This window comes from Rhea pennata, chromosome 8 (genome assembly GCF_028389875.1).
Source record: "Rhea pennata isolate bPtePen1 chromosome 8, bPtePen1.pri, whole genome shotgun sequence".
NCBI lineage: Eukaryota > Metazoa > Chordata > Aves > Rheiformes > Rheidae > Rhea > Rhea pennata.
Window position 1 is genome coordinate 12,368,856 of NC_084670.1, and position 23,296 is coordinate 12,392,151.

Below are 23,296 nucleotides of genomic sequence, written 5' to 3' on the forward strand. Positions count from 1 at the left end.
TCTCCAGAGAGGCACAGAGCAATCTGGAAGGCCCAGAGATGCCAGACCACTAATGTGTTAGGGAGAAGACATCAGTAAGTATTACAAACAGCCCAGAGGATGAGAGGCCAAGGAAGGAAAGACCTTGAAGGAATCAGAAAAAAATGAAAAACAAAACCCACCACCAACAAAAAGCAGTGCACTTGGGAAATTCACCCAAGAAAGTCCCTAGCCTCTTTCTTATTTCAAAATGGGGGATAGTGTCAGGGCAGATTCAGCATAGATTCAACTGCATTGAAAGCAGTTAAACAGGGCCTACATTCCTCTCCTCCCATACCTACTACCTAGCTGCAATGTCAGGTGCTACCAACTTTGACCCAAGGGAAATCAAAATGCAAGGCAGAAGTCCTGCAATGCAGCCTCCCACTGCTCCTTAGAGACAGATACAGGCAGCAGAGACTGAATGCCTGCAATCCATCTTGAACTGAGCAGAGTTCACACTGCAGCAAGAACTTCACCTCCTCATGGTAACAGAGCTCCATCACCAGACTGCCAGTCAAAGAGAGGATAACTCCTAGCCAGGGAAGAGCAAGCACAATCCAACAACCAGACTGCACCATTTGTGCATGAGGAGGCAGACTGTCCTCAAAGCCTGAGGCCTTGCTTTATTCAGCCTTTTTTTGCCTTGGATTCTTCCAACTGCAAAGGCAGAGCCTTGCTCAGCAGCCGGTACATGAGGAAGGAGTGACAGCCCAGAGCTCCCGGGTGCCCAGCAGCAAGACATGGCATGGTCACACGAGCTTATTCTAGCTGTATTTAAACCAATGGGGCATTTAGGTCAGACTTGGAATAATTAAAAAAAAAAGCAGCAAAGTGCAAGAGCCCAAGAGCCCTAAGTTGGGACTGGAGGATCCTGACACAGTAACTGTACCAGAATGGCTCTGCCGCAGAGGGGCCCAGCTCCTTCCATATGTAAAGGGAGACATCCGTACAGAAAAATGGAGCAGAGAGTCATTTTCAAAAGGTTCCCAAGAGCTCTGTCATGCACCTGAAGTGCAGTGCCTGGCACCTCCTTGGAAACAGAGGACAGCCTGCACAGCTGCTGCCTGCAGGCTTTCCAATGATGTCAGCAGCCCTGGCTGGCCATCACAGGGCAGACCTGGCCCAGCCTACGGCATCCATACCCTCCTGCTCCCCACTAGCCTGCAACTGTTAAGACTCTTACAGCTATAACTAGCAGGCTCTTTCTGGCTCATGTCATGCTGAATAAACATGGCAGTGATCCTTTCCAGCTACAAAAGCACACGGACCTCTGCAAAACAAGATACCCCACAGTCACTTTCTAGTCCATTAGCATTAAAAAAAAAAAAAAAAAAAAAAACAAAAAAAAACATGGAGTAAGGGCATGGAATAATCTTCCCAGCAATCTGAATCCTCTCCTTCAAAGCCCTCTGGAGGGTCTAACTGACAGGCACTGTCTAAACAGAGGTTTCCCTAGTTAAAACTGCCACACGTACTCCGGCACAGGATGACTTCCATTGTGGTTGACCTTCTGACTTAGACAGGACCAGCTCCGTACTCGGTTTCTAACCCCAGCGTTTACCATCACCTAATTCAGAGTGAAGATGAATGCTGGCTTTAATCAGTATTCAACATTATTAATAGAGTGAGGTACGAAATTTGACAGGCAGAACAAAAACCTGGGCCAGGAAAAGCAGCATTTATTTGTCAGTATCAACTCTGACAAAGTGGCTCTACCCACAAGCCCTCCCACAAGTCCAGCCCCCATCAGGATCCAGTTTTTTTGTTTGATTTGCATCAGAAATAGCCTACAACCCTTCTTTGGAAAAGCAGATATAGGAGGACTCTGAGACACTTTGAACCTCAGAGCTTTTCCTGACTCCATCCTACATTTCTTCCTTACTGAAGCCCGACCTGGGTAGCGATTTGATTTGTTGCCACTGTGCCCTTCCGATTTCAGGGCAGTGCTACTGTCCCTAGTCTCTCTCTGTCAGCACTGTCCCCGCAGCCAGCCAGCAGTTCAGAGCCCCCACCACAGCCCGCAGCTGCATCTTGCAAGTACGTCAACTGAGATTGCAAAGCCTCCAACTGGAAGAGCTCAGACAGGCAGGGGGAGGGGAGGTGAAGCATCCTAGAGGGCATATTTGCCTTCTCCCAGACATCCTGGGGATTAAATCCGGAGCAGAATGGAGAGCGCTATTTCTGCACAGCCCTACTTCACCCAGGGAACACCAGGCCAACCCCCACCCTGGGCACCACCAACCTTTCTAACGCCAACATTTGCTTCATTGTTGGCACAAACAAAGGAGCAGTTTGTGTTTGCTGAAGAGAAGGAAAATCAGAGGCAAAATTATCCAGTAGCCCTGAATACACGCAGATCAAGCTGCGGAACTCGGCATTTATGTAGTTTTTGCAGATACTAGTTAATCCTCACTGCCACTTTCTGCCTATTCTATTGGCAGACGCCTAAGACAGAAAGAGATGGGCTGTCTCACCTTGGACCACAAAGGAAATCAGAGTCCGGGTACAAATCTCACACTTCTGATCGTGGCCATCTCCTAACAAGCAGGACAAGCTCCTACACACAGGGATGCATGTGAAACCAGTGATATGCCCACCAGCAACCCCGTGGGCATTGCTTTGGCAAGAAACTTGATCTATTCTTATCTGAGAAAAACAAGGACACTGGGATTCCCACTAGCTGTCCAGGGACCAAACTACTGGATCTACACGTTGTCAGTCTCTGAACGGCCGGCTGATAACATGACTGAAAGAAGAAGCGTTCTCTTGCCGTGGGCCCTTCGCAGACGCACCCACCGCTCTCCTGTCCCCATCGTCTCCAAGATCACCTAAGGGGAGCTGTTTACTTCTCCGCCTCCTCGGGCGGTCGCTTCGCTGCCCTGCTCGGTCGCCGGGAGGAATTTCAGGTCGCACAGAGGCCGCTCGGAGCTCTTCCAAGCGCCAGGAGCGCGGCACGGGCAGGCCGCAGTCTCCACGACCGCTCCCGCATTTCAGCGGCCAGGACACGGCTCCTCCAGCGCGGCGGCACCGAGGAGCGCCTCGGGCACCGGCGGGAGCCGCGCGGCGGGCCGAGCACAGCCTCGGGAACGCGCTGCCCGGCCAGGGGCCCTCTGAAAGCTTTTCACGACGGCAGCGGCACCAGAGCGGCCACCGGTCCCTCCCCGCCCGACCGCGCCGCCGGCAGCGCCGGCCGCCGCGGCCGGACCCCTTCGCGCCCCCCCACCCGCCTTCTCCGCCGCCCCCCAAGCACCGGACGCAGAGCCCCCCCTCGCCCCCCGGGGCCGCGGAGCCCCGCAGCGCCGCGGGGGAAGCGCCCTTCGGCCGCGGCGCCGTTACGCAACGCGCGCCGCCCCCCACGCGGCCGAGCCCCGCTCCGGCCTTTCGCCGCCCGGCCCGGCCCGGCCCGGCCCGGCGCGGCGCCGCCGGCTCGCGCCCACCTTTTCCACGTTCTCCACGGTGAAGTCGAGGCCTGGCGGCGGCGGCGCCTCCGCCCTCCGCTCCATGGCTGCGGCGGCGCTAGGCGGCGGCGGCGGGCGCGCGGCGGCGGCGCGCGGGCAGCCGCATCGCGGCGGGACCCGCCTCCCGCCCCGCCCCGCCGGGGGCGGCGGCACCGCCCCCGCCCGCCGCCCGCCGCCCGCCGCCACGCGAGGCGGCGCTGCGGCCGCCACAGGCGCCCGGAGCGGCCCCGCGCCCCCGCGCCCGGAAGAAGCGGAACCGGAAGCGGAAGCGGGGCGGCGCCGCGCCGCCTCGCCCGGCAGGCGCGGCCGGGCAGCCCGGGGCCTCGCGCCGCGCGCGCGCGCGCGCCGCCCGCCGGGAGCCGCAGTGCCGCGGCCGCGCGCCCCCTGCCGGCCGCGCCGCGCGCCGCCCCGGGCCGCCCGGCCGCGCGGCGCGGAGGCGAGGCTGGACACGGAGCCCATCGCTTTATTGCTACCGGAAAAGGCGACTGTACAAAAATAGAGTTTCTCCCCGATTTTACAAACCATAGAAAAGGCGGGCGGGGGGCAGGAGGCGCCCCCGGCTGGGGACGGGGCGCTGCTGGCCGCAGCCCCGGGGCCGCGCACCAGCGCTGGCGCTAAATCACACCCGGCCCCCGCGGGCCCGGAGTCATAAATAGGAGCTGCCGCTCGAGAACAATAAATAAATAATTTAGAGTAATAAATAGTTCAGTGCCGCAGCACCGTGGGGGCAGCACGGGACCCCGCCACCCCCCACCCCCCCCGGCGCTGAGCGGGGGGCGCCCGGCGTGTCCCCGTGCCGGGGCACCCCGCACCCACCGCCGGCCCGGCCGCGAGCCCGCCACCGCGCGCCGGCGCAGCCCGGCCCCGGGGCGCCCCTGGCTGCGCCCCGCACGGCCGCCCCGGGCCCCTCGCCGGGGCACGTTAAACCCGGGGGCGCCTGCCTCCGGCTGCGCCCTTCCCGCCGCTCCTCCGGGCCGGCAGCCGGGCGGGTGCTGCCGCCGCCGCCGCCGCGCGTCGCCGAGCCGGCGGCCCCCGCTTCAGCCGATGCAGCTGCACTCGGCCGCCGAGAGCTTCTCCACCGTCTGCCACGTGTTCTGCACGTCCATGAAGGACACGGCCTCGTAGCGGGTGGGCCGGCAGCAGGGGTGGCTGAGCACCCGCTCCTGGGGCCCCGGGGCGATGAGCTGCTGCCGCAGCAGGCTGCCCAGCGTCAGGTCGTAGTTGCTGCGCGCCCGGTGGCACGACCCGCTGCAGTACTTGAAGAGCACGATCTCGTCCGAGTTGAAGCCCAGGCCCAGGTCGCGCACCTTCACCATCAGGTTGCGGATGTGGCAGTTGCGCCCGCGGGTGCCCCGCGACGATTTCCGCGCCGCCTTCTTGCCCTTGCCGGCGCCCGGCGGCGAGCGCTCGGCCCGCAGCAGCAGGTCATCGGCCAGCTCCGCGTCGCCCGGGCCCCCCGTCGTCGCGTTGTCCCCTGCGTGCAGAAGGCACTGTGGGGCCCGTGCCCGCCGCGGCTCTCGCAGCACCCGCAGGGAGCCCCAGCCGGCAGGATGTGCCGGAGGAAGGAGGATGCGCGGGGCTGGGCCGGCGCCGGCTGGCTCCTGGTGGCCCAGGACGCTGGCTGTCCCCCGCGGTGATCCCTCACCACGAGCCCCCCCCACCCGCCGGCCACCGCGCAAGCCGGGGGCACCCAGCCACCCCCTCCTTGGCCCCGGGGCCCCCGTGCCACCAGAGCCCGGCACACGGGGACACCGTGGCCAGGGGTCCTGCGGGTGACACCGGCGGCATGCCCGGTACCCACCGTGCAGCTGGCTCCAGGCGGCGGCGAGGGGCATCTCCACGCCGTCCTCCGCTCCGGGGCCGGCGGTGGCCGTGCCCCCCGGCGTGGGGGCCGCCTCCAGGGTCTCGTTGCGGTGCCGGCTCTGCAGGGTGCCCGTGGCCAGCCCGGCCAGCAGCGAGAGGATGGCCAGGACCCCCCAGCGCGTCCCCTCCTGCGACACAGCGCGGCGCGGCGGGCTGAGCTCCGGCCTCGGGGACGAGGCTGCCGGCCGGCGGGGCGGCCGGGGACAGGGACGCGGGGGGCCCCGCGCCGCGGCGGGCTCCCGGCCGGCCGGGCCTGGCCTCACCTTGGGGCGCGGGTGGGCGGCGGGTCCTGCAGGTCTGGGCTCCGGTGGCCCCGCTCGCTGCTCCATGCTGGCTGCAAGCACAAGGGCACAGGTCAGCGCCCGCGCTGCGCCGCGCCGGGCAGCGTGGGCACCCCGCGGCCCGGCCAGCCCCGGCGCCCGCGCCTGCCCCGCGTGGTCCCGGCGCCCTCGCCGCCCCGCGCGCCCCTCCCCGGAGATCCGGCCGGGGCGGCCCGGCCTTCGCCCAGCACCTCTCCTCGCTGGGGACGCAGCCAGCTCCTCGCGCGAGCGGCCCGGGATGCCAGGCTGTGCCGCAAGGCAGCGGGCTGGGGCTGGGAGCGCCGCGGGGGGGCCCCTTTCCCATGGCCTTTCCCTGGGAATGTTTTTCTTGCTGGCAGTGGGAGCCTGACCTTGGAAACTCCAAATCCATTAGCGCAGGATCCCCGAGTGCAGCCATGTGTCCATCTCCCCCCTCACTCCGGCCCCACGCTCGCTCCCCGGCCCGCTGCCCATGTCCCGGAGCAGCCCGTGAACGGGCACTCCCGGCGGGGCACGGCGAGGCGCTGGGCGGCCACGCTGGGCTCTCTGGAGTCGCTCGTCCCGGCACCTCTGCTCCCCGCCACGTGCGGGGCAACTCACGCCGGCCCGCACACGGCTCCCAGGGAGCAAGGTGCACGGCGCCACGGGGCAATGTGCCCCAGGGGGAGCAGAGGGCAGCTCCCTACGTGCCCCCCACGTTGCAGCCCCTTCCCCGGCTCGCCGAGGGTGCGGGGAGGCCCCTGTGGCTCCAAGCCACGAGCGCCGCGCGGGGTCGGGGTCTGACTGTCGGCTGCGTCCACCTTGCAGGACGGGACTGGCCCTGTCCCGGTGCCGAGCTCGGTGGCATCCCGCAGCAAGGAGTTCCCCTCGTCTCCACCCCGGCTCTGCCCCGGCGCACGCTGCGCGCTGCTGCGCTGGCACATGCGGAGCAGCCTGCTCACGGCTGAAGGGCGAGGGGAAATGGCCGGGGCGCTGCTGGGATGGGAACACAAAACCAGTCCCTCCCGCGTCCCAGTAGAAATGCTGCAGCAAGAGGCCGAGCTGGGTGCCGTGCACAGTGCAGGATGCGGCCCCGGTGCTGGCACCGGCAAACCCCAGCCGGCCGCAGCCTGGCCAAGCACGGCGCACGTAGCACGTCGCTCCCGTGGCAGCCGTGGCCCCGCGCCAGCCGCTGCCACCGGGTCACCGATTTCCCAGGCCTGCACCCCCGGAGGAGCCAGGCGAGGGTCCCCGGGCCCCGCTGGGAGGAGCGGGGGCCTCCCAGCCCGCCGGGCCTCGCTCGCACGGCCGCGGCCCCGGGACGGCCCGCCGGCGCGGGGGGCTCTTCCTCCAGGCGGGCCAGGGGCCAAGCAATGACACAGCGGCTCCGGGAGCGGAGCCCACGGGCCGTGCAGCGCAGCCGGCCCCCCCCACCCCAGCTGCCTCCCGCCCTCCCCGGCGCTCAGAGCATCCCCGGCCCTGCCAAAAGGGCCAAACGCTGCCACCGAGGGTCCCTGGGACGAAGGAGTGCCCAGCACGGGGAGCAGGCACGCGGGCGCCACGCCGCAGCTGCGCTCGAGCAAAGCCGCGCGGGGCCCTGGCCCGCAGCGGGACCGTCCAGCCGGACGCGCGGCGCCGAGATGCAATTCAGGCTTTTCCCATCCGGCGGCAGCACGGCCCCGGGCTCTGCTCGCGCCACTCCGGGGCCTTGCCAATCCCAGGGAGGCAGAAGGAAAATCAGTCCCAGCCCCAGGCAGGCAACACGGCTCCGCCAGCCCCTCTTGGTCCTCACCTGGAGCTGGGGCAAGGGAAAGGCAGCCCTTCACCCCCACCACCTCTGCCCACTTCACCGTGTCTCCTGGAGAATCCCAGCAGGACCCAAATCTGATGCTACAGGGATGCAACCTGTGGAAGTCTCCAGAGACACACGTGGCCTCCTCAGGGCTGGGCTCCAAGCGCAGCAGGACCTCAGCGCCACGAGTGCCTGCTTGGCACCTCGGTGGGGAGCGCGGGCAGCAGCCGGCTCTGCTCAGCCCCGGCCCGGCAGCCGCACCGGGTCTGGCTGGAGCCTGAGCAGCGCTAAGCCAAGCTCCTGGGGTCCCCCACGGCCAGCTGGTGCCTCCACGCCCCATGGCAGCCCCTCAGCTCCCAGGCAGGGATCTAGCCCAGCGGGGACAGCCTCTGCCTCCCACTAGGGCTGGTAGAGCCTGTATGTGCAGTTAGCTCGCACAGCACCCCTTTCCTGCGTCTGGATCAGGCCTGGTCCGTCCCAGGGCCCGGCCAGCCTGACCCCCTGCCACAGGCACCTCCTGCCGAGGGGCTCTGCAGCAGCGCCATGGGGAGAAACCCAACCGTGGGGCAGGAGGGACCTTGGCAGCCGGAGCAGGGTGGCAGGGCTGGGGGTGACGCCCCATCCCGGGGCCACCAGCACAAAGGCGAGAGCCGCTCTGGAAGCGCTGCTGGGGCAGAGCGCGCGGGAGCCCCCACATCCGCAGGAGCATCTTGGGGCCCAGAGCTGCCGCTGCTGGCGACGTGCAAGCGCTGGGGCTGCGGGGTGCCCCGGCCGCTCACCGGCCCCGAGGGAGCCGCTGCGGCCGGGCGAGCAGCCTGGCCCTGAGCGAGCGAGGGGGGCTGCGTGGAGACGCACCGAGGGCACCCGCGGAGTGCTGCGGAGCCGCGCTGGAGGAGGCCTGGCAGCCCCGCGCCCTGCTCCCCGCAGGACCGAGGGAGGCTACAAACCGGCCAGGCGCGGGACGCGCGGCTGGCACGGGTCGCGCCAAGCCGGGGGCAGGCCGCAGCCGGGCACGTGGGACGCGTACGCCGAGCCCGACCGCCGCTCCAGCCCAGAGAAAGCGAAGCCCCGCTGATCCGGAGGGGCCCGCGCTGCGCCAGCGCCGGCTCCGCGCTCCCGGGGCGCCGGCCCCGCGCCCCGGCCCTGGAGCAGCGGGCAGCCGGGCGCCCGCGGGCAGCCCCCGCCTGTGCGCGGGGGCCGGTCCCGCTCCCGGCCCAGCGCCGGGGCCGGGGCAGAGCCCGCGGAAGGGCGGCGGGGCGGCCCCGCGGTGGGGAGGGAGCCCACGCCAGGGGTGGTGAGACCCCTGCCCCGGCGCGCCCGCCTCGCCCCCCCCCCGGGGCTGCCGCCAGCGAAGCCCGTCCGCGGCCGGCGGCGCCCCCGCGCTGCCGCCCGCCGCCCCGAGCGGCCCGCACTCACCGTGCCCGCGGCGGCGAGCGGCCCCCGCGCCGCCGCGGCCCCGCGTCGCCTCCGCTGCCCGCCGGCCCCCGCCGCCCGCCGCCGCCGCGCCGGGGCGGGGCGCGGGCGGGGGCCGCCGCTGCCCCGCCGGCACCGGCTCCCGCTCCCGGGGCCGGGGCCGGCGACGGCGCCGGGTCGGGGTCGGGGGCCGGTGCCGCCGCCGCCGCCGCTGCGCCTCGGGGCGCGGTGCCGGCTCCGCGTGCCGGTGCCGGCGCCGGCGGGCGCGCAGTGCGAGGCAGCGGCGGCTCCATCCCGCTCCCGCCGCCGCCGGTGTCAAATTCCAGCCGCCGTCACCTGACCGGCGGGGCGGGCACCGGCACCGGCACCGGCACCCCAAACCGGCCCGCCTCGGGTCTGGCACCGAGACCAGACCCCGTCCCGCACCCGGACCAGCACCGAGACCCGACCCCGACCCACCCGGCGCCAGGACGGCACCGACGCCGGGACCGCACCCCGATCGCCGCCGGGACGGGCACCCTCCGGACCGGAGCTCAGCCCGGGAGCTGCACCGGGACCCGGACCCGCGCCCCGACCCACTCCAGGGCTGGACCCGCCACCGGGACCCGCACCGGCACCGGACCTGCCCCGGCACCGCTCCCTGTCTGCGGGCGGCCCAGGGCGGACAGACGCCCGCTGCGCTGCCCGGGGCCGGCGGAGGCACGTCCCGACGGACTCGCACTCCGACGGCCGGATGCCCTTCTGCGGGGCTCGGGGCACACGGCCGGGCGCCCCGACGGCCGGGGAATCCAGCCATGCTCCGGCAGAGCGGGACCCCTGCTCCAGCCCCCCCGGCCACAACACCGGGCAGGACGGACACACGGACACCCCCTGCCAGGAGTCTCGGGGGGGGGGGGGCGAATTCATCCCTCCCTGAAGGGGGAGGGGAGGCATAGCCCTACAGAGCCCCCCTGCATGGCGGGGGAGGGGGGGGGGTCGCAGCCCCATGAAAAATGGGGCACAGAGTGGGGCAGCTGGGCCCCACGGGGAGGCTGAGTGGGGTGGTGGGACCTGTGGGGATGGTTTGCAGGGCTGGGACCATCCCTACATGTCTGGGCCACGACGGGGCTGGCCAGCATCCCGGGGTGTCTGAGCCACCTCGGGCCACCGGTGTGTGCCTTGCGTTCACGTCCGGCCTCGCTGGAGGAGGAGTCGGGCCTCCCTGCCCTGCCTCCCAGCCCGCCCGCGCCCCGCACCCGCGGCCCACGGGTGCCCCGCGGCCAGGTCCACCCCAGCGCGGCCACCCAACGCACGGCTCCTTACCTCTGCCGTCTCCCTGCCTGCCTCCGCCGGGGCCGTCGCAGGCCCCGGGGACATGGGGGCCGGCTGGCGAGCGGAGCCGAGCCCGTGCAAGTCCTTACGTCACCGCCCAGGGCCCTCCACGTCCATCCCGGGGCTCTCGAGTGCTCCTTGCAAACGTGCCAAATCCCAGAGCCGCCTCCGCTCGGCCCCGCTTCGCACGTGCTCCCCCGGCCGGAGCGGGCCGCCGGGGCAGAGCCCAGGCTGGGCAAGCCCCCCCGGGCCGGCCCTCATGGCTCGCCGGCCCCCCGGGCCCTGCCTGCTCCGGGGGCCGGAGGCCGCCCGGCGGGCTGCGCGCCCCGGGATGCTGCGTGCCGTGTCATCTGCCCAGGCAAGGCTTAACCGTGTCAGCACAATATCCTTGGGCTTATATAACTCCCCCTCTGGAGCGGGGCCAGCGGCTCGCTCGCCGGCTGCGCTGCGGCTGCACGCCGGGCTGGGACGCCCGTGGGGTCTGCCCCAGGCCCTGCGCCGGGTTAACTGCTTCCCTGCCGTGCGGCGTCCGGAGCTCCCGTGGCCGGGAGGGCTGGCTGGTGCCCGCGAGCTGCCGGCAGAGCCGTCCGTCTCGTCTCGTCTCATCTCGGTGGATTATCCAGCACGGGGATGACAGCTCCTGCGGCCCTCCTGCACCATCACCTGCCGGGGAATGTGCTTACACCGGTGGCTCCGGCCAAGCCGTCCCCACCACCGCTAGCAGGGATGGCGTGAGGGTGGCTGTGGAGGTTCGAGGGCACAGGAGTGTCCCTGAGGTGGGGAAGGAGCTGGGGATGGGGGACGGGAGATGGGGTCCTTCCCTTCACAAGGCTGCAGACTCAGGCATTGCCACTGCCTGCTCTGTAGCCTGCATAGGGCTGGCACATCTTGCCCAGGCTGCCTGGCCATCCGCGTGGGGCTGGGACTGGCCACAGCCATGTCCATGCGGGGAAGCTGGCCAGGAGGGGCTGATAACAGAGGGCAAGGCTGCATCTCCCGCAGCCAGCCCTTGGGGCTGTGATGGTGCTGGGGGACACAGCTGAAGGTGCTGGCTCACCCCATGTGGGGCACCTGGTCCCCTGCCACCTCCCCTGTGGTCTGGCTGGTCCTCACATCCTCGTGGCAGAGCAGGGAGCTGTGGAGCTGCGGAGATGCTCGCGCGCACGATGCAGGTGGCAGCAGGGGAGAGCCAGCTGGAGAGCCAGCTGCTGCGTGAGGGGATGAGAGGCAAAGGGGGCCAGGGCTGTAGGTGGGTGCTGTACCTCCCAGCAGAGCACTCTGCATGCCCCAGGGCAGGCAGACATGCCGGCAGGGACCCTAGTCCCAGCTGGGCACGGCCCCAAGGACAGCTTGGCCCCAGGGATGCTGGCCAAGCTGGGAGCCCTGTCGCAGCCAGCAGCCTCCCCTGGGGAGCTTGGGCATCCCAGAGGGGCCCCTCTGCACCCCCTGGGCCGGGGACTGGCCCTGGCTTCCCCAGTCCTGCTGGCCTGCTCAGAGGGCGGCTGTGCAAAGCCTGGCCTCTCCCCTCTATTAGGGGCTCCCTGATTGTAGCTGCTACCCCAGAAACGTGGGGGCCACAGCTTCCTCCTCTGTCCCTGGAGCTTGTCCCAGGAGACGTGACCCTGCTGCTGCCCACAGCCTGGCATGAGCATATCCCACCACCAGCACTTCCTCCCCAACCTCCAGAGACCAAGCTGGCAGGAGGTAGCATTTCCTATGTGGACCTGAAGCCCAGCTCTCTCCCTTTGGGCTCCTGTGAGCTGAGTGATGGCTCTGCCCCAGGAAGCTTGTCCCTGGCACTGTGATGCCTGTTCCTGGAAGGTGCCCACCTTGTGGGAGGCTGGAAGAGGATCATGTGGTCTTGCTGGACAGCAGGACTGAGCAAACCACAGCCCCCACCATGCTGGCACAAGGTCATAATTATTTTTGACAGGAACACACGTGGGGGGAGAGCCATGAGGAGATGAACCAGTTGCATCATTCATGTCTCAGTGGCTATGTGGCTCCTTTAGGGACATCTTTAAACTCAGATGATGTCTTTGTTTCTACTAACTTCAACTTCCCATGGGCTATCCTGGCTGTGCTCTGATCCTAGGCTCTGCCCCCTGCTCTGCACCAGCCCTCCCAAAGGCCAGAATGGGATACGGGCCACATCTGGGGCTGGGCCAGGCCATTCATGTCGGTTGCTCCACTCTTCAAGGGCCTGGAAGAGAGCAAGTGTAGAAGAGGGATTTGAGCAGCTCCAGCAGATCCCTTCATGGCCCAGCTCCAACATCTAATTTCTGGAAGAGATTTGTAGCTTGCAGTTGCACACTGGGGAGGTGATTGCCTCTGTCGTGTCCCACCAGTGCTGGCAGGAAGCCACCCCTTATATCTGGGACCAGGCAGGTCTGGCAAATGTGTCACCCTCCTGGGAGCAGTCAGCCCACTCCCCCGAGTGGTGGGAGTGTCCCCCTGTAGCTAGTCCTGGAAGCCCTGCAGCATTGCCAGGGTTTGCAGCAGGGGTTATGCTCCTTTCTCTGGGACCTGGCAGGGGCTGGAGTCAGTCACAGCCTCAGTACCTGGTTTCCTAAATCGTTTCTTTCCTGGATACTGTGCTGAGAAGGTCACTTGGGCAGACACCTGCCTTCAGTGGTGCCACGCTGAGTCCTGATTGCTGCTGCATCCCTGGGGACTGCAGGCAACGCTGCTGCCGGGGTTCCTGAGCAAGGCCCCAGACGGAGGCAGAGACACAGGCAGCTCATTCCCACCAAGAGAGGCTCTAGATTTGCTCTCCTCTGCCTGTGCCCCAGAGTTGGACTACGCTGGGCTTTGATACTTGTGCTGCATGGATCAGAGTGGGTAACCTGGTGTCCAGCCTTGCCAGCTGTCCGCCATGGAGTGCCATGTTGGCAGGTATGGGAGAACGGGTCCTGGGTGCCTTCCCGGTGGCTTGCAGTGGGTGCTGGGAACGTGGTGCCAGGTGTGCAGCAAGCGGGACAGAGAGCCAGGTGCCGTGCAGGAATCCCATGGGCTCAGGACTGGCAGCCCCTCTGGCTGCCCCCAAGAAAGACCACAGCCCTCTCTTCTCCCTAGTGCCTCGGCCTGTGGGATTGGCCTGCTGTGGTCTCCCAGCAGGAGCCCTCAGGCTACTTCCTTGGAGGAGTCAAGAGTTAAATCAGGCTGGGATAGCCCAGGCAGGGGAATCCCTATGCCTCCCCTCAAAATGGCTAAAGGCAGCAGAAGAAAGAGACCAGCCGAGCTTGTTTGATAGCTTTATTGCTTCTGTGATATGACTGAATTGATGTGACATAAGCTGGCCTGGAGGAGCCACAAGACTCCTGCCCTCCCTGCCTAGAGGGGAAAATAAAAAAAAATGCAGAAACTAAAACTAATTTTTTAAAAAACTCATTGAGTTCTTGCTTCTCAGCTTCACACAGTACCGGCGAGCTCTCCGGCCTTTGGAGCGAGCCTCTGCAGGACCGCAGGCTGTGCGGGGAGCTGGTGCCCAGGGGAGCTGGGCAGGCGCCTGCGTCGCCCACACCAAAGGAAGTGTCGGTAATACTTTGTTGCTCGCGTGACACATGCTCCAACTGACTGCACGCGCCGCGCTGGTGGCAAGGGAGCCAGCGGGTGCCACGTGCCAGGCAGCCCGGAAGCCCTTGCCTGTCCCAGGTGCTGCCTGTACCTGGGCTGCCCACTGGCTGCAGAAGAGCTCCCCAACACCACCAGGTAGATACACACAGATGGACAGATAGCCCTGGCTTGGCACCTTCCCACCAGTGCCCCAGCAGCCCAATGGGGCAGGGCCTCCTGCCCTCCCTGCTGCTCTCCCCCAGGACAAGGGAATCCCTGGAAGTCTGGAGATGCCAGACCAAGGGATACTTGGTGGAAGGACGCTGGAGCGAGGAGTGCTGGGCTGAGGGATGCTGGGCAGCAGCGGATCCTGCCCTGCTGCCTCCATTTGGCATGTGTGAGCTGGAGACCTGCCCTGGGGTGAGCTGGTGGGGGATCTCAATGCTGGGACAGTGGCACCAGGGAGGGCTGCACGCCCCACGTGCTTGAGCAGCCTGGTGGCACCTGCTCATGCTGCAGTTAGCACGGTGGCAGCTCCCCGGCAGCCCTTCTCCCCCAAGCTGGTGCGTGCCAGTGTCCCTGCAGGCCAGTAGCACCCTCAAACCTGCTCTCTGCCCAGGCAGGAGCAAGACCCTGTGGCAGCATCCCGCACTGGGCTCTCCCACATCGCAGGACTGTTCGCACCCCTGACCTCCCCAGCCTCTCTCCAGGCAGGTTCCCTGCCACCAGAACGGCCCTTCTGCACAGCAGCGCGTCAGAGGCGTCAGGCAACCCTGCTCTATATTTAGGTCGCGGAGAATTCCCCTGGGCTCTCCCTTCCAAGACGAGAAGGTGAGTCACGGCAGGGAGAGGCCAAGACTCGCATCCGTCCCACTGACCCTGCCCTGACCCGCACGCACCGCTCGGGCTGGCAGGGCTGCAGCCTTTCCGAGGGCGGGAGGTGGCTGCAGGTGCATGTGGGCAATGAACCAAAGAAAGGGCCTCCAGGAGGGAGAGCCAGCGGGGCTGGGGCACGCACCAGCAGCGTCCCCGGGGCCTGGCCGCGGGCTTGCCCTGTCCGACCCCACTGTGGGCCCTGCCGAGAGCTCCTCGGCACAGGGAGACAGCAGCGGCAGGGAGTCTCCAGCACTCCCCATTCTCTCGCCTTCTGCCTGCAAGATGGGGTCTTGACCCACCGCAGTCACTCTAGGCCATGAACTTATCTAATTAGCCTGGGCACCTCTGCCTAGAGATCGCCACTGGAGTCACCTCCATGGTCTGCAGGGAGGGTTTCCCACCAGGAAGGCAGAGTAGGGGAGATGTTCCCTCCAAGGGCTTGGAGCCAGTGAGACAGAGGATAAAGGTGCTCCACAATGTTGTAGTGTTGGATAAAAGGGACAAAATTAAATGCAATGCCACTGTAAGTCTCAGTGGGTGGGTGCACTCCCTGCAGCTAATCCTAGGACCACAGGATCCTTCTAGCAAAAGGTCTAGTCCAGGTCTTCAGTCCACAGCACAGAAGGATGGTCACAGCTGTCCAGGTGTCCAGGAGATGGTTTGTCACTGTGTGCTGCACTGTCTGCAACAGCGAGCACGAGGGGAATCACAAACGATTCCCCTCCTGAACGGCCTCATGTCTCTGCTCCTCTGAGGGGTAGAGAAGGGCCCAGCACTGATACTGAAGGCTCTTCCTAACCCTCTTCCTCCTCCCCGCTGTGGCTGTCCTGTTCTCTGACATCTCAGCTCGACAGTCATGTGGACACTGCCCATCACTGCCCCAGGGCTCCTGCAGTAGCTGGTTAGAAACCCAATTCAAGCTCCAAGATGGAGGACAGTGCCCACCCGGTCCTCAGTAACAACCTCCAGCCCAGACCCCCCACTGTCACCTTGGGAGGGCTTCAGCATGTAGGGACCACAGAGGGAATGTCACTTGGTGAGAGCCCTGGAAACCCAGTTCCTCCAACCGGAATAAAAAAAGGGAGGGGGGAGGGGGAAGGAATACTCAAACAAGTGCCAGTCACGGCACTGGCCCAGCATGCAGGAAAGCCCAGGGAGAATCCCAGGAGCAGGAACTGCCAGAGCAGAGAAGTCCCTGGGGGGAGCAGGGATTGCCTGGCTTGGACAGACAGGCAGAGCCACTGGGGCAGGGCTGGGATGAGGAGGCAAGGACAAGGGCAATAGCGAGCCTCTCAGCCTCTCTTTGCCCTCTGGGGCCTGGAAGAGGCAGGATCTTTGAGCTATGTCCAGACTACTAGATAGGGAGCAGCCCTGACCAGAAGCTGGATAGGACTCACCTCCGAGCAGGCTCCTTGACTATGGGCATACTGGGTACCCCACAAAAGAGAGGCTCCTGAGGGGCATGTCCCAGCTGAGGATGTGGCCAGCACCATGTTGAGACAGACTTGCCTCTTCTGGAGCTGGTCTCAAACCAGTTTGTATGGTTTGCTCTTCTGCCCCATGCCTGCTTCATCGCTTGTCCCATCCTATGCATCCCCTGCGGGGTCTCAGCCCAGAAACCGTCACCCACTGCAAGGCAACAGGGGCAGAGGTGGCCTGGGGGAGCCCATGCAAGCCCTGCTCTGAGCATCCTTTCCCTATTCATCCATGTGAGGGCTACATTCCCCCTCCAGCTGAGAGCAAGGCAGACTGCAGTCCTCTGGACAACATCAGATACAGCGCCACGACCATGAGTCCTGCTAACACCCCTCCTGGAGACCGCTTCCACTGATCTCCCCAAGGGCTGGCTGCACACAGGTGCCTTGACACACAGGGACTTGGCTTGAGGCGTGGAGTCCACGCTGCCCCTTTGCAGGTACAGTCTGGCCCCTTTCAGGCTAGACGAGAGTGTGAGCGCATTTGGACCTGTACCCATTCCCCCAGCAGGCTCCATTCTGCCCACAGTCTCCAGACAGATAAGACCACCCCACCAGCCTCACACTTGTCCACACTGCTCAGTTTATTCCAGCTCCTTTGAAGTACGTATACAAATCAAATGTGCAAATACTGCATCTCAGGACCAAGACGGCAAAGGAAGCGATATGCTCCTGAAAACAGGAGGAGCAGCAGTGCTAGAGTAGCACGGGAGGAGCTCAGAAATGAAGTGAGCAGAGGCCAAGCAGATGGCAAGAGTTCCCAGCAGGCCCCCTCACCCCTGCCAGCAGGCTCCATCATCACTGAGGTTACAAGTCACTTAAATAGGGAACACGATTGAGTCAGGAACATGAAACAAACATATCTTCGGCTGCCTGCTCTTAAACACTGTAAAGCTTCAGATCTCCACGCAAGATCTGACCTCCTTCCAAAAAATAAATTACTCCTCTCCCACACAAAAATGAAGTGAGATGCTGTCCAGAAATGGTGACACCAGTCTGCATGGACTCCACAAGGGTCCTGCACAAACCAAGAGGCCTGAAAACCTTGAGCACAACAAGGCAGGCTCCTCAACGCTGTGACAGGCAGGAATGCAGTGAGGGTCTGCTGAAGGCAGAGAAAGCCATTGGCTCCCTGCTCCATGTTGGGGTCAGGGCAGAGCAACAGCTATGGAAAATGCAGCCAAATAAGTGGTTGCTGCTGCTTCCTCTATGCAGGAAGCAAGGAAAAGTACAGAAAAACAAACCCATGCTCATCTCCAACCAGAAACTCCAAGTAGAGAATGAGGGAAAGCCATTCTCCCTTTAAATTATAGCAGCACCAACAACACTGAAGTTTTGGACGGATTTGTTTTCCTGGGGAAAGGCCTGAGGCCAGTGACAATGCAGATGGAGCGTGGAAAGGCCGAGCTTTTCTCAGGGCTGTGCACAAGCAGACTTTGCTTTGCACCTTGGTATTTCTAGTACGATTCCAGCAGAGTTTCTTTTAAAAAATAATACTTTGTACATTCAGGCATTGCTGCTTCAGGGCAGCACAACCTCCCATTTGGCACGAATTGCTTTGTTCATAAATCTCTCTTCTCTCTCCTGAGTCTTTCCTCTTTAATTCTAGACACAGAAGAGTCGTCTGCAATGCAGAGTTCAGGAACTGCCCATTCAGTTCCATGACCACCTCCTGCCAGCTCTAGGACTGGAGGCAGCAGATGCAACCTTTGCAGCCTGGCAACGTGAGAAGGCCGTCCTAGAGCACCTGGGCATCTCTGCGTGTCTCCAGTGAGGTGGGATTCTTGCAGAGTGCTGCCAATGCTTGTTCCCAGAGCTGCAGCATGTGTCTTCCTCCCCTCCCTTTGAGGCAGTGGCTGCAGCCACTCAAATCCCACTGGTTAGGTCAGTGATGACTCGGGCTTTCACCAGCTTCCGCAAGAACTCCTTCTCCCGCTGGATGTTGTGTGTCCAGGACTGCAAGGAAATGGAAAAGACAGAGGAGATCAGCAACTATCCTGGATAAGCATGCTCCCACACCATGGGAGATGTCAGCAGAGGCAGTGCAGTAGGTTAGGCTAAAGAACCCCTTCTCTGCTCTTGCTACCAGCCCCTTCCCAATGCCAGCTAAGAAACTACCTTGCTGGCCTGTTTCTGAGCAGCAAGTGCCAGCTCTGTGTGTGGTGCTGCGCAGACCACCTGCTGCCATGCATGGGTAAGCATAGGCCATCAGAGACGCCAGTGGTTGTACCACTTCCAGGACAGCTGTGAGGCTCTGCTGCAGAACAGATCCCTTGAAGACTAATGTCCATCTCGTATGCAAAGCAGATATAGCCAGCAGACTCACATATTTGAGGTAGGAGGTCTCCTGTTGGCACAGGCTGCGTGAATTTCTTTGGCATGGTGAGATCTAGGCATTCCAGGTGCTTTCACCTGGGGTAGATCTAACTGGTTACAGTGTCCTCGCAGGCCACCATACACGAGTCCAGCAGCACAGCATAAATGGTGACGTGTGACTGGAGGAACAGTGTGGCAGAAAGTAAGGTAGCAGGACACGTTTCCTTCTTTTACAGCTCTTTGCTAAGGGCAGCCTCTGGGCAACACGTGGGGGTGCTGCCTCACGATGGCAGTGGTCCCTTCTCAGTGCACTTGGGATCACCTGGGGCAGCCCAGGAATCAGACGAAAGAAAAAATCCGCATCTGTAGGTTGGCAATGATGCTCACCTTACAGCACTGAGAACTTGATGGCTGTGTGCCTGCTCTCTGAGAGTCTTCTGGCACAAAATGCTCCTTCTCTCTGGGTTTCCACACCAGAACTGGGGCCGCTAGCTCCAAGCCCAGCTTCGCTAAGGCAGGCCCTCTGCCTCTGCTAGCTGTACCAGCAGGAAACCACATGCTAAAGGTTACACTAATACAATGCGAAAGGTGAAATGGTCACATTTCCCAGCCAAGCATGTCAGAGCAGTGATTGCTATAGCTGTTGTCAGCCCACCCAGATGTGTTCCCTGCAGTAGGCTTGAGCAGTGATCACAGCATCTGCCACCACCCCACAGCACCAGTCCTATTAAAGTACTTAATGAAAGCAGTGAGTAGTTTGTCCCCTGGGAAGGCCGAGATGGAGCAGGGAAAAGCAACTTCCCCAAGGTCTCCCAACATGGCAAGAATCATAGGAAATGAATCCCAGTGCTCCAGCCAGTAATAATCTGGGCTCTAAATAAGATCTGCAACATGATGAAATCCATCTATACGAGCCTCTCTGAAGTGGCCTCAAGCAGCAAATTATCAGTCAAATAATGCCTTCCAAGGGTACATCTTCACAGGTATCCAAACTCCGTTCAGAGACTACTGCCGAACCCTGAGTACCTTCCCGAAGAGCACAGGTCCCACACTGGCTGTATTCCTCATACACAACCTGTGTACAGGTGTCCTGTCATCTGTGGATGTCCAGTCCTGTCTGGGACAAGCTGTCCCACTGGCTGACAGCTCTGGTCACAGCTTGGAGCCTGCTGTCAAGAGGTCCCTGGAACCAAAGGTCCCTTTATAAAATCTCCAGCATATTTTGGAAACATGTCTCTTCCCCTTGCTGTGTATTTACAAGCCACCTCCGCCCTCCCAGTGCATAGAAATGATGAAGTTAAAGCTGCTAAGGAAAGTTCGGGTAGGTCTTATCTTGCAACCTGTGTTCAAAAGAAGTCTTTGACTTCCTCCGCTTCCAGTGACACTGTTTACAGGGATGCTCCGACAAGTGCACCAGAACAGAGTAACAACAGGGCCACGCGTGGTAATCCGCAGTGGCACTCTTCGGGGCTCTGAAAATACAGAAGACCCTATCTATAAACTGAAAAGGCAACATCCCAAAACAATTTGCTGCTTGGCTTCTGCTAGCATGAGAGCAGAAACTGAAAACTGGCACAGGGAAGAAAGCACATGAATTTTAAAAAGCACCGCAGAAAGAGATGAAGGCACGGAGCAGGGGGAGCTGTGAGAACATGGCTGTACGTGCCTGTCATCTGGAGCAGGACAGCTGGGACCTCTCGGCGTGCTGAAAGCACTCCCACATGTGGCCTGTCACCTGGGGGGCTCACGTGATCAGCCTCTCTCATAGAGCGGTGTCACTTTTGACACCACGGCCCTTTGCTACGAGCACACACAGCACCGGCCCAGGCAGCCAAGCGTGCACAAGCTCACGCCAACACGCAGTTAGCAGCTGCCTGCTGGCACAAGGGTGATCCTGTGAAGACCGGGTCTTGATGCATTAATTTACAGAGCTGGCTGGACTTGCTGTTCAAAGCCTGGGGAGCACTGGGGAGCCTGACTGTGCCTGATATGTCAGAGCACAGGCTGATCCCTCCTTCGTGGCTTTCTGCCTCATGGAGCAGTAAGAGAAGCCAATTGGTTTCACCCAACATGACCTGCTTGCATCCTTTGGTACGTAAGGAAACTATGGAAACTAGGCAAACTCAAACCACCGAAAACGTCAGCTCAGGTCACGCGCAAGCATCTTATCTGATGGCTAGAAGAAATCTGCCTGTGTGAAAGGTAAGAGTGGAGCAGGAACTTAAGTACAAGATGTTAAGAGCTGGGTGACAAAACTTTGGGTGACACAATTGTACTCTCTTAAGCTAAGGCTAAATTTGGCTACTCTACTGACCACAAGGCTGATGGCAAGATAAATACACCTCTGGCTGCTTAGCATTAAAACTACCCAGTACACTGGTCACTGCCACAGACTCCTCTTTCCAAGCAGAAAGCCACATAAAAAGGGAATTTAGTATCACTCTTGATCCATGGCTCTTGCTGATGTCTGTGGAAGTACTCACAAGCATTTTGCGGTTGAATGAAAGACCACAGAGGAAGAGGATTTCCTGATGAGAAAGGGTTTTTAATTCCCCCCAATGGAGAGCAATTGTAGAGCTCTCCGAGCTGCGCTGCTCCAGCCTGTGCCCGAGCACCTGATGCTAATGCAAGCAGGAGGGATGGGGCATGTCAGGCGGGAGGGATGAGGCATGTCTTCAGCACTAGCTCAGGTTACTGATTACAGGCGAGGGACTCACCCCACTGACAGACAGGCTAATCAAGCGAAGGAAACTGCATTCCAGCGCGAGCGGCCGCAGGAGGGAGAAGATCTGGGGCAGATTTTTCAAAACTGCAGGCACTCCATTCTCATTGGCACTGGCAGGGGAAAGCCACCAAAATACCCCGCAAAACCTGCCTGGGAAGCTGAGTCTTACTGACAGGCAGTGAGGTGCTGGCCCAGGTCTACGCTCGCCGTGCCTGCAGCTCGGCTGCAAGGACACACACCACGCCGCCTGCGTACCCGCCACGGCCACGGCGGCGCTCTCCGAACGCTGCTGGGCTGCCGCGCAGAGAGCCCGTGCGCCTGAGCAGCGCACACTGCCAGGCGCCTGGCAGGCGGCAGGCTCAAGGCTTGGAGCACCGCAGTCACAGGCTTACTTCGGGGCCAGGACCATGCTGTAGCTGTTGTAAGGGAAAGTCCTCTGCTCACGTCAAGCATTTGCCCCCACTGCTCAGGTAAGCCGAGGTGCTCTGGATACCCAAACTCACACGCAAGTTGTCCTGGAGGTCTCTGAGCTGAGGTAATGTCCCGAGTGGGAGCAGGATGCTTGGTCCACCCCCGTCCCACTGAGAGCGCTGTGGCGTCAGAGTGCTCGTTTTGGCATTTTAACTACTGCATTGCGAGCAAGATCCACGTCTGGAGGAGGATTACACAAAGCAGCTGCAGTGTTGGTGGTTTATTCCAGACACTGCTGCTGCAAAAAAAGCCTTTTCTTACCCTCTGACATGAGATAAACTTTGGGTTCCCTGGCAAGTTGCTCACTGTCCCCTCTGACTGCTTTGACTCTTTCTTCCCTCGCACACTCTGAGCCCTTCGGCCTCATTTCCTATTCCTGCACGTGGAACCATTTATGCTCACACAGCTCCTGCTCTACGCCTGGGAGCTACACCTTGGCATCACAGGCAAAAAACTCCACCTGTGCTCTTGTGGAGCCGCATCTCCAGGTAGTAACAGGGCAGCTTGGAGCATTTGCTGCCACCTCCACCTCCCTGGCACCTCACGTCACTGCCACCGCTGCTCCTGCAACCTGGCAGAGAGGCTCTGCCCATTCCCCCCACCACAGCTCGCCTCCAGCTGGTGTGCACAACTGCTTTCACTTGTGCAAATAAACACACTGCTCCTCTGAGCCCTCGGCAGGAGTAACAAATCCTTGCATGCTCCACCAGGAGTGCCCTGGGAGGCTCCAGAGCTCTTCCTGCTGTTTGAGGATCAGGCTGGGATTTCCTTTGCTTCGGATCTCTAGCTGATCAGCTGATGTTTGCTCTTCTCAGAGGGAAGAGAAGCAGCAGGAGAGTCTCTCTGCAAGTGCACGCACTGTCTCAGTTGTCCATCCTGGAGAGGTGGCAGTGGGGCTGATGTATGATTCTTTGGTCACAGTTATTAGATTAAAATTTATCATCAGCTAGAGCCACCTTTCAGAGTTATGCAAATGCCCCAGCACCACCTGTCCTTTTTATCCTTGACAATACTAGAAGGAAGTACAAAACACTATTTCTCTGTTCCTTCAAAAGCAGCCAAGTAGAATATTTTAAGACTACAAAAATGTTTCAGAGACCAGCCCACAAGGAAGGTAAGCTCCCCATCTGCAATCACTTACAGTTGGGGCAATGGCTGAACTTCAGTGCATATTAGTCTTATTGAGTATATGGCAATCTCATAAAATGCAGGAAGATTAAATTAGAGAGTGAAGTAAATAAGGAGTACATTCAGGAGAAACAGCAGGCTGTAAAGCAGGAGTTTTTTCAGTTCCTCCATATTCCTGCCTGCCAGCAGCACTTCTCCCTGCAAATCTGCCCAGAGACCCCAGGAGCAGTAATAGGTGGTACTTTATTGGTAATGTCTCTTGCCTAGACACAGTCTGGTTTCCAGACCCCACTGGTGCTAATTTATCTTTACCGTTAACTTTCACTGCCTTGTTTCTGGAGCTGCTTACTTTTCCTGATTCTGCCTTGCCCACACACTTTGTCTCGTTCTGGTGGAGAGACCGTGCACACAAAGCACTGTGTGGCCATCCGCGTACCTGCAGTTTCACTAGCACTGTGCACCTCCTTGTATCCCGCTGCACGGGCTCATTCATAACCTCTGCACCCTCAGTCTCCCAGTTCTCCTGCCAGGACAGCGTCAGCATCGGCAGTATAACAGCCTTCACAGCTTGCCCGCTGTTCCCTGTCCTCGGGGACACTTGCCAGGCTGGTGAG

General features: G+C 62.0%; 3 protein-coding genes across 7 annotated transcripts in view; all 3 read right to left on the reverse strand.

Moving 5' to 3' along the window:
• The window catches only part of IPO13 (importin 13), a 42,247-nt gene extending 38,710 nt beyond the window's left edge, over nucleotides 1-3,537 (reverse strand). For both annotated transcript variants that reach the window (XM_062580935.1, XM_062580934.1), the window contains exon 1: nucleotides 3,459-3,537. In XM_062580935.1, coding sequence (XP_062436919.1) covers nucleotides 3,459-3,524 — 66 coding nt within the window. In that variant the 5' untranslated portion in view covers nucleotides 3,525-3,537. The remainder of the gene's footprint in view (nucleotides 1-3,458) is intronic.
• A 939-nt stretch (nucleotides 3,538-4,476) lies between these two features.
• Nucleotides 4,477-10,241, reverse strand: ARTN (artemin). The gene is made up of 4 exons (XM_062580936.1): nucleotides 10,128-10,241; nucleotides 5,606-5,676; nucleotides 5,281-5,470; nucleotides 4,477-4,953 (listed from the first exon to the last, which is right to left on the reverse strand). The coding sequence occupies exons 2-4, from the start codon at nucleotides 5,669-5,671 to the stop codon at nucleotides 4,517-4,519; spliced, it is 693 nt and encodes a 230-aa protein (XP_062436920.1). The 5' UTR covers nucleotides 5,672-5,676; nucleotides 10,128-10,241; the 3' UTR covers nucleotides 4,477-4,516.
• A 3,136-nt stretch (nucleotides 10,242-13,377) lies between these two features.
• ST3GAL3 (ST3 beta-galactoside alpha-2,3-sialyltransferase 3) overlaps nucleotides 13,378-23,296 on the reverse strand; it is a 188,328-nt gene continuing 178,409 nt past the window's right edge. For 3 of the 4 annotated variants that reach the window (XM_062581131.1, XM_062581127.1, XM_062581123.1), the window contains one exon: nucleotides 13,378-17,998. In XM_062581131.1, the coding sequence (XP_062437115.1) occupies nucleotides 17,909-17,998 (90 nt within the window). In that variant the 3' untranslated portion in view covers nucleotides 13,378-17,908. Of the gene's footprint in view, nucleotides 17,999-19,390; nucleotides 19,542-23,296 lie in introns of those variants that run through there. The other variant, XM_062581124.1, reaches the window with a different exon arrangement.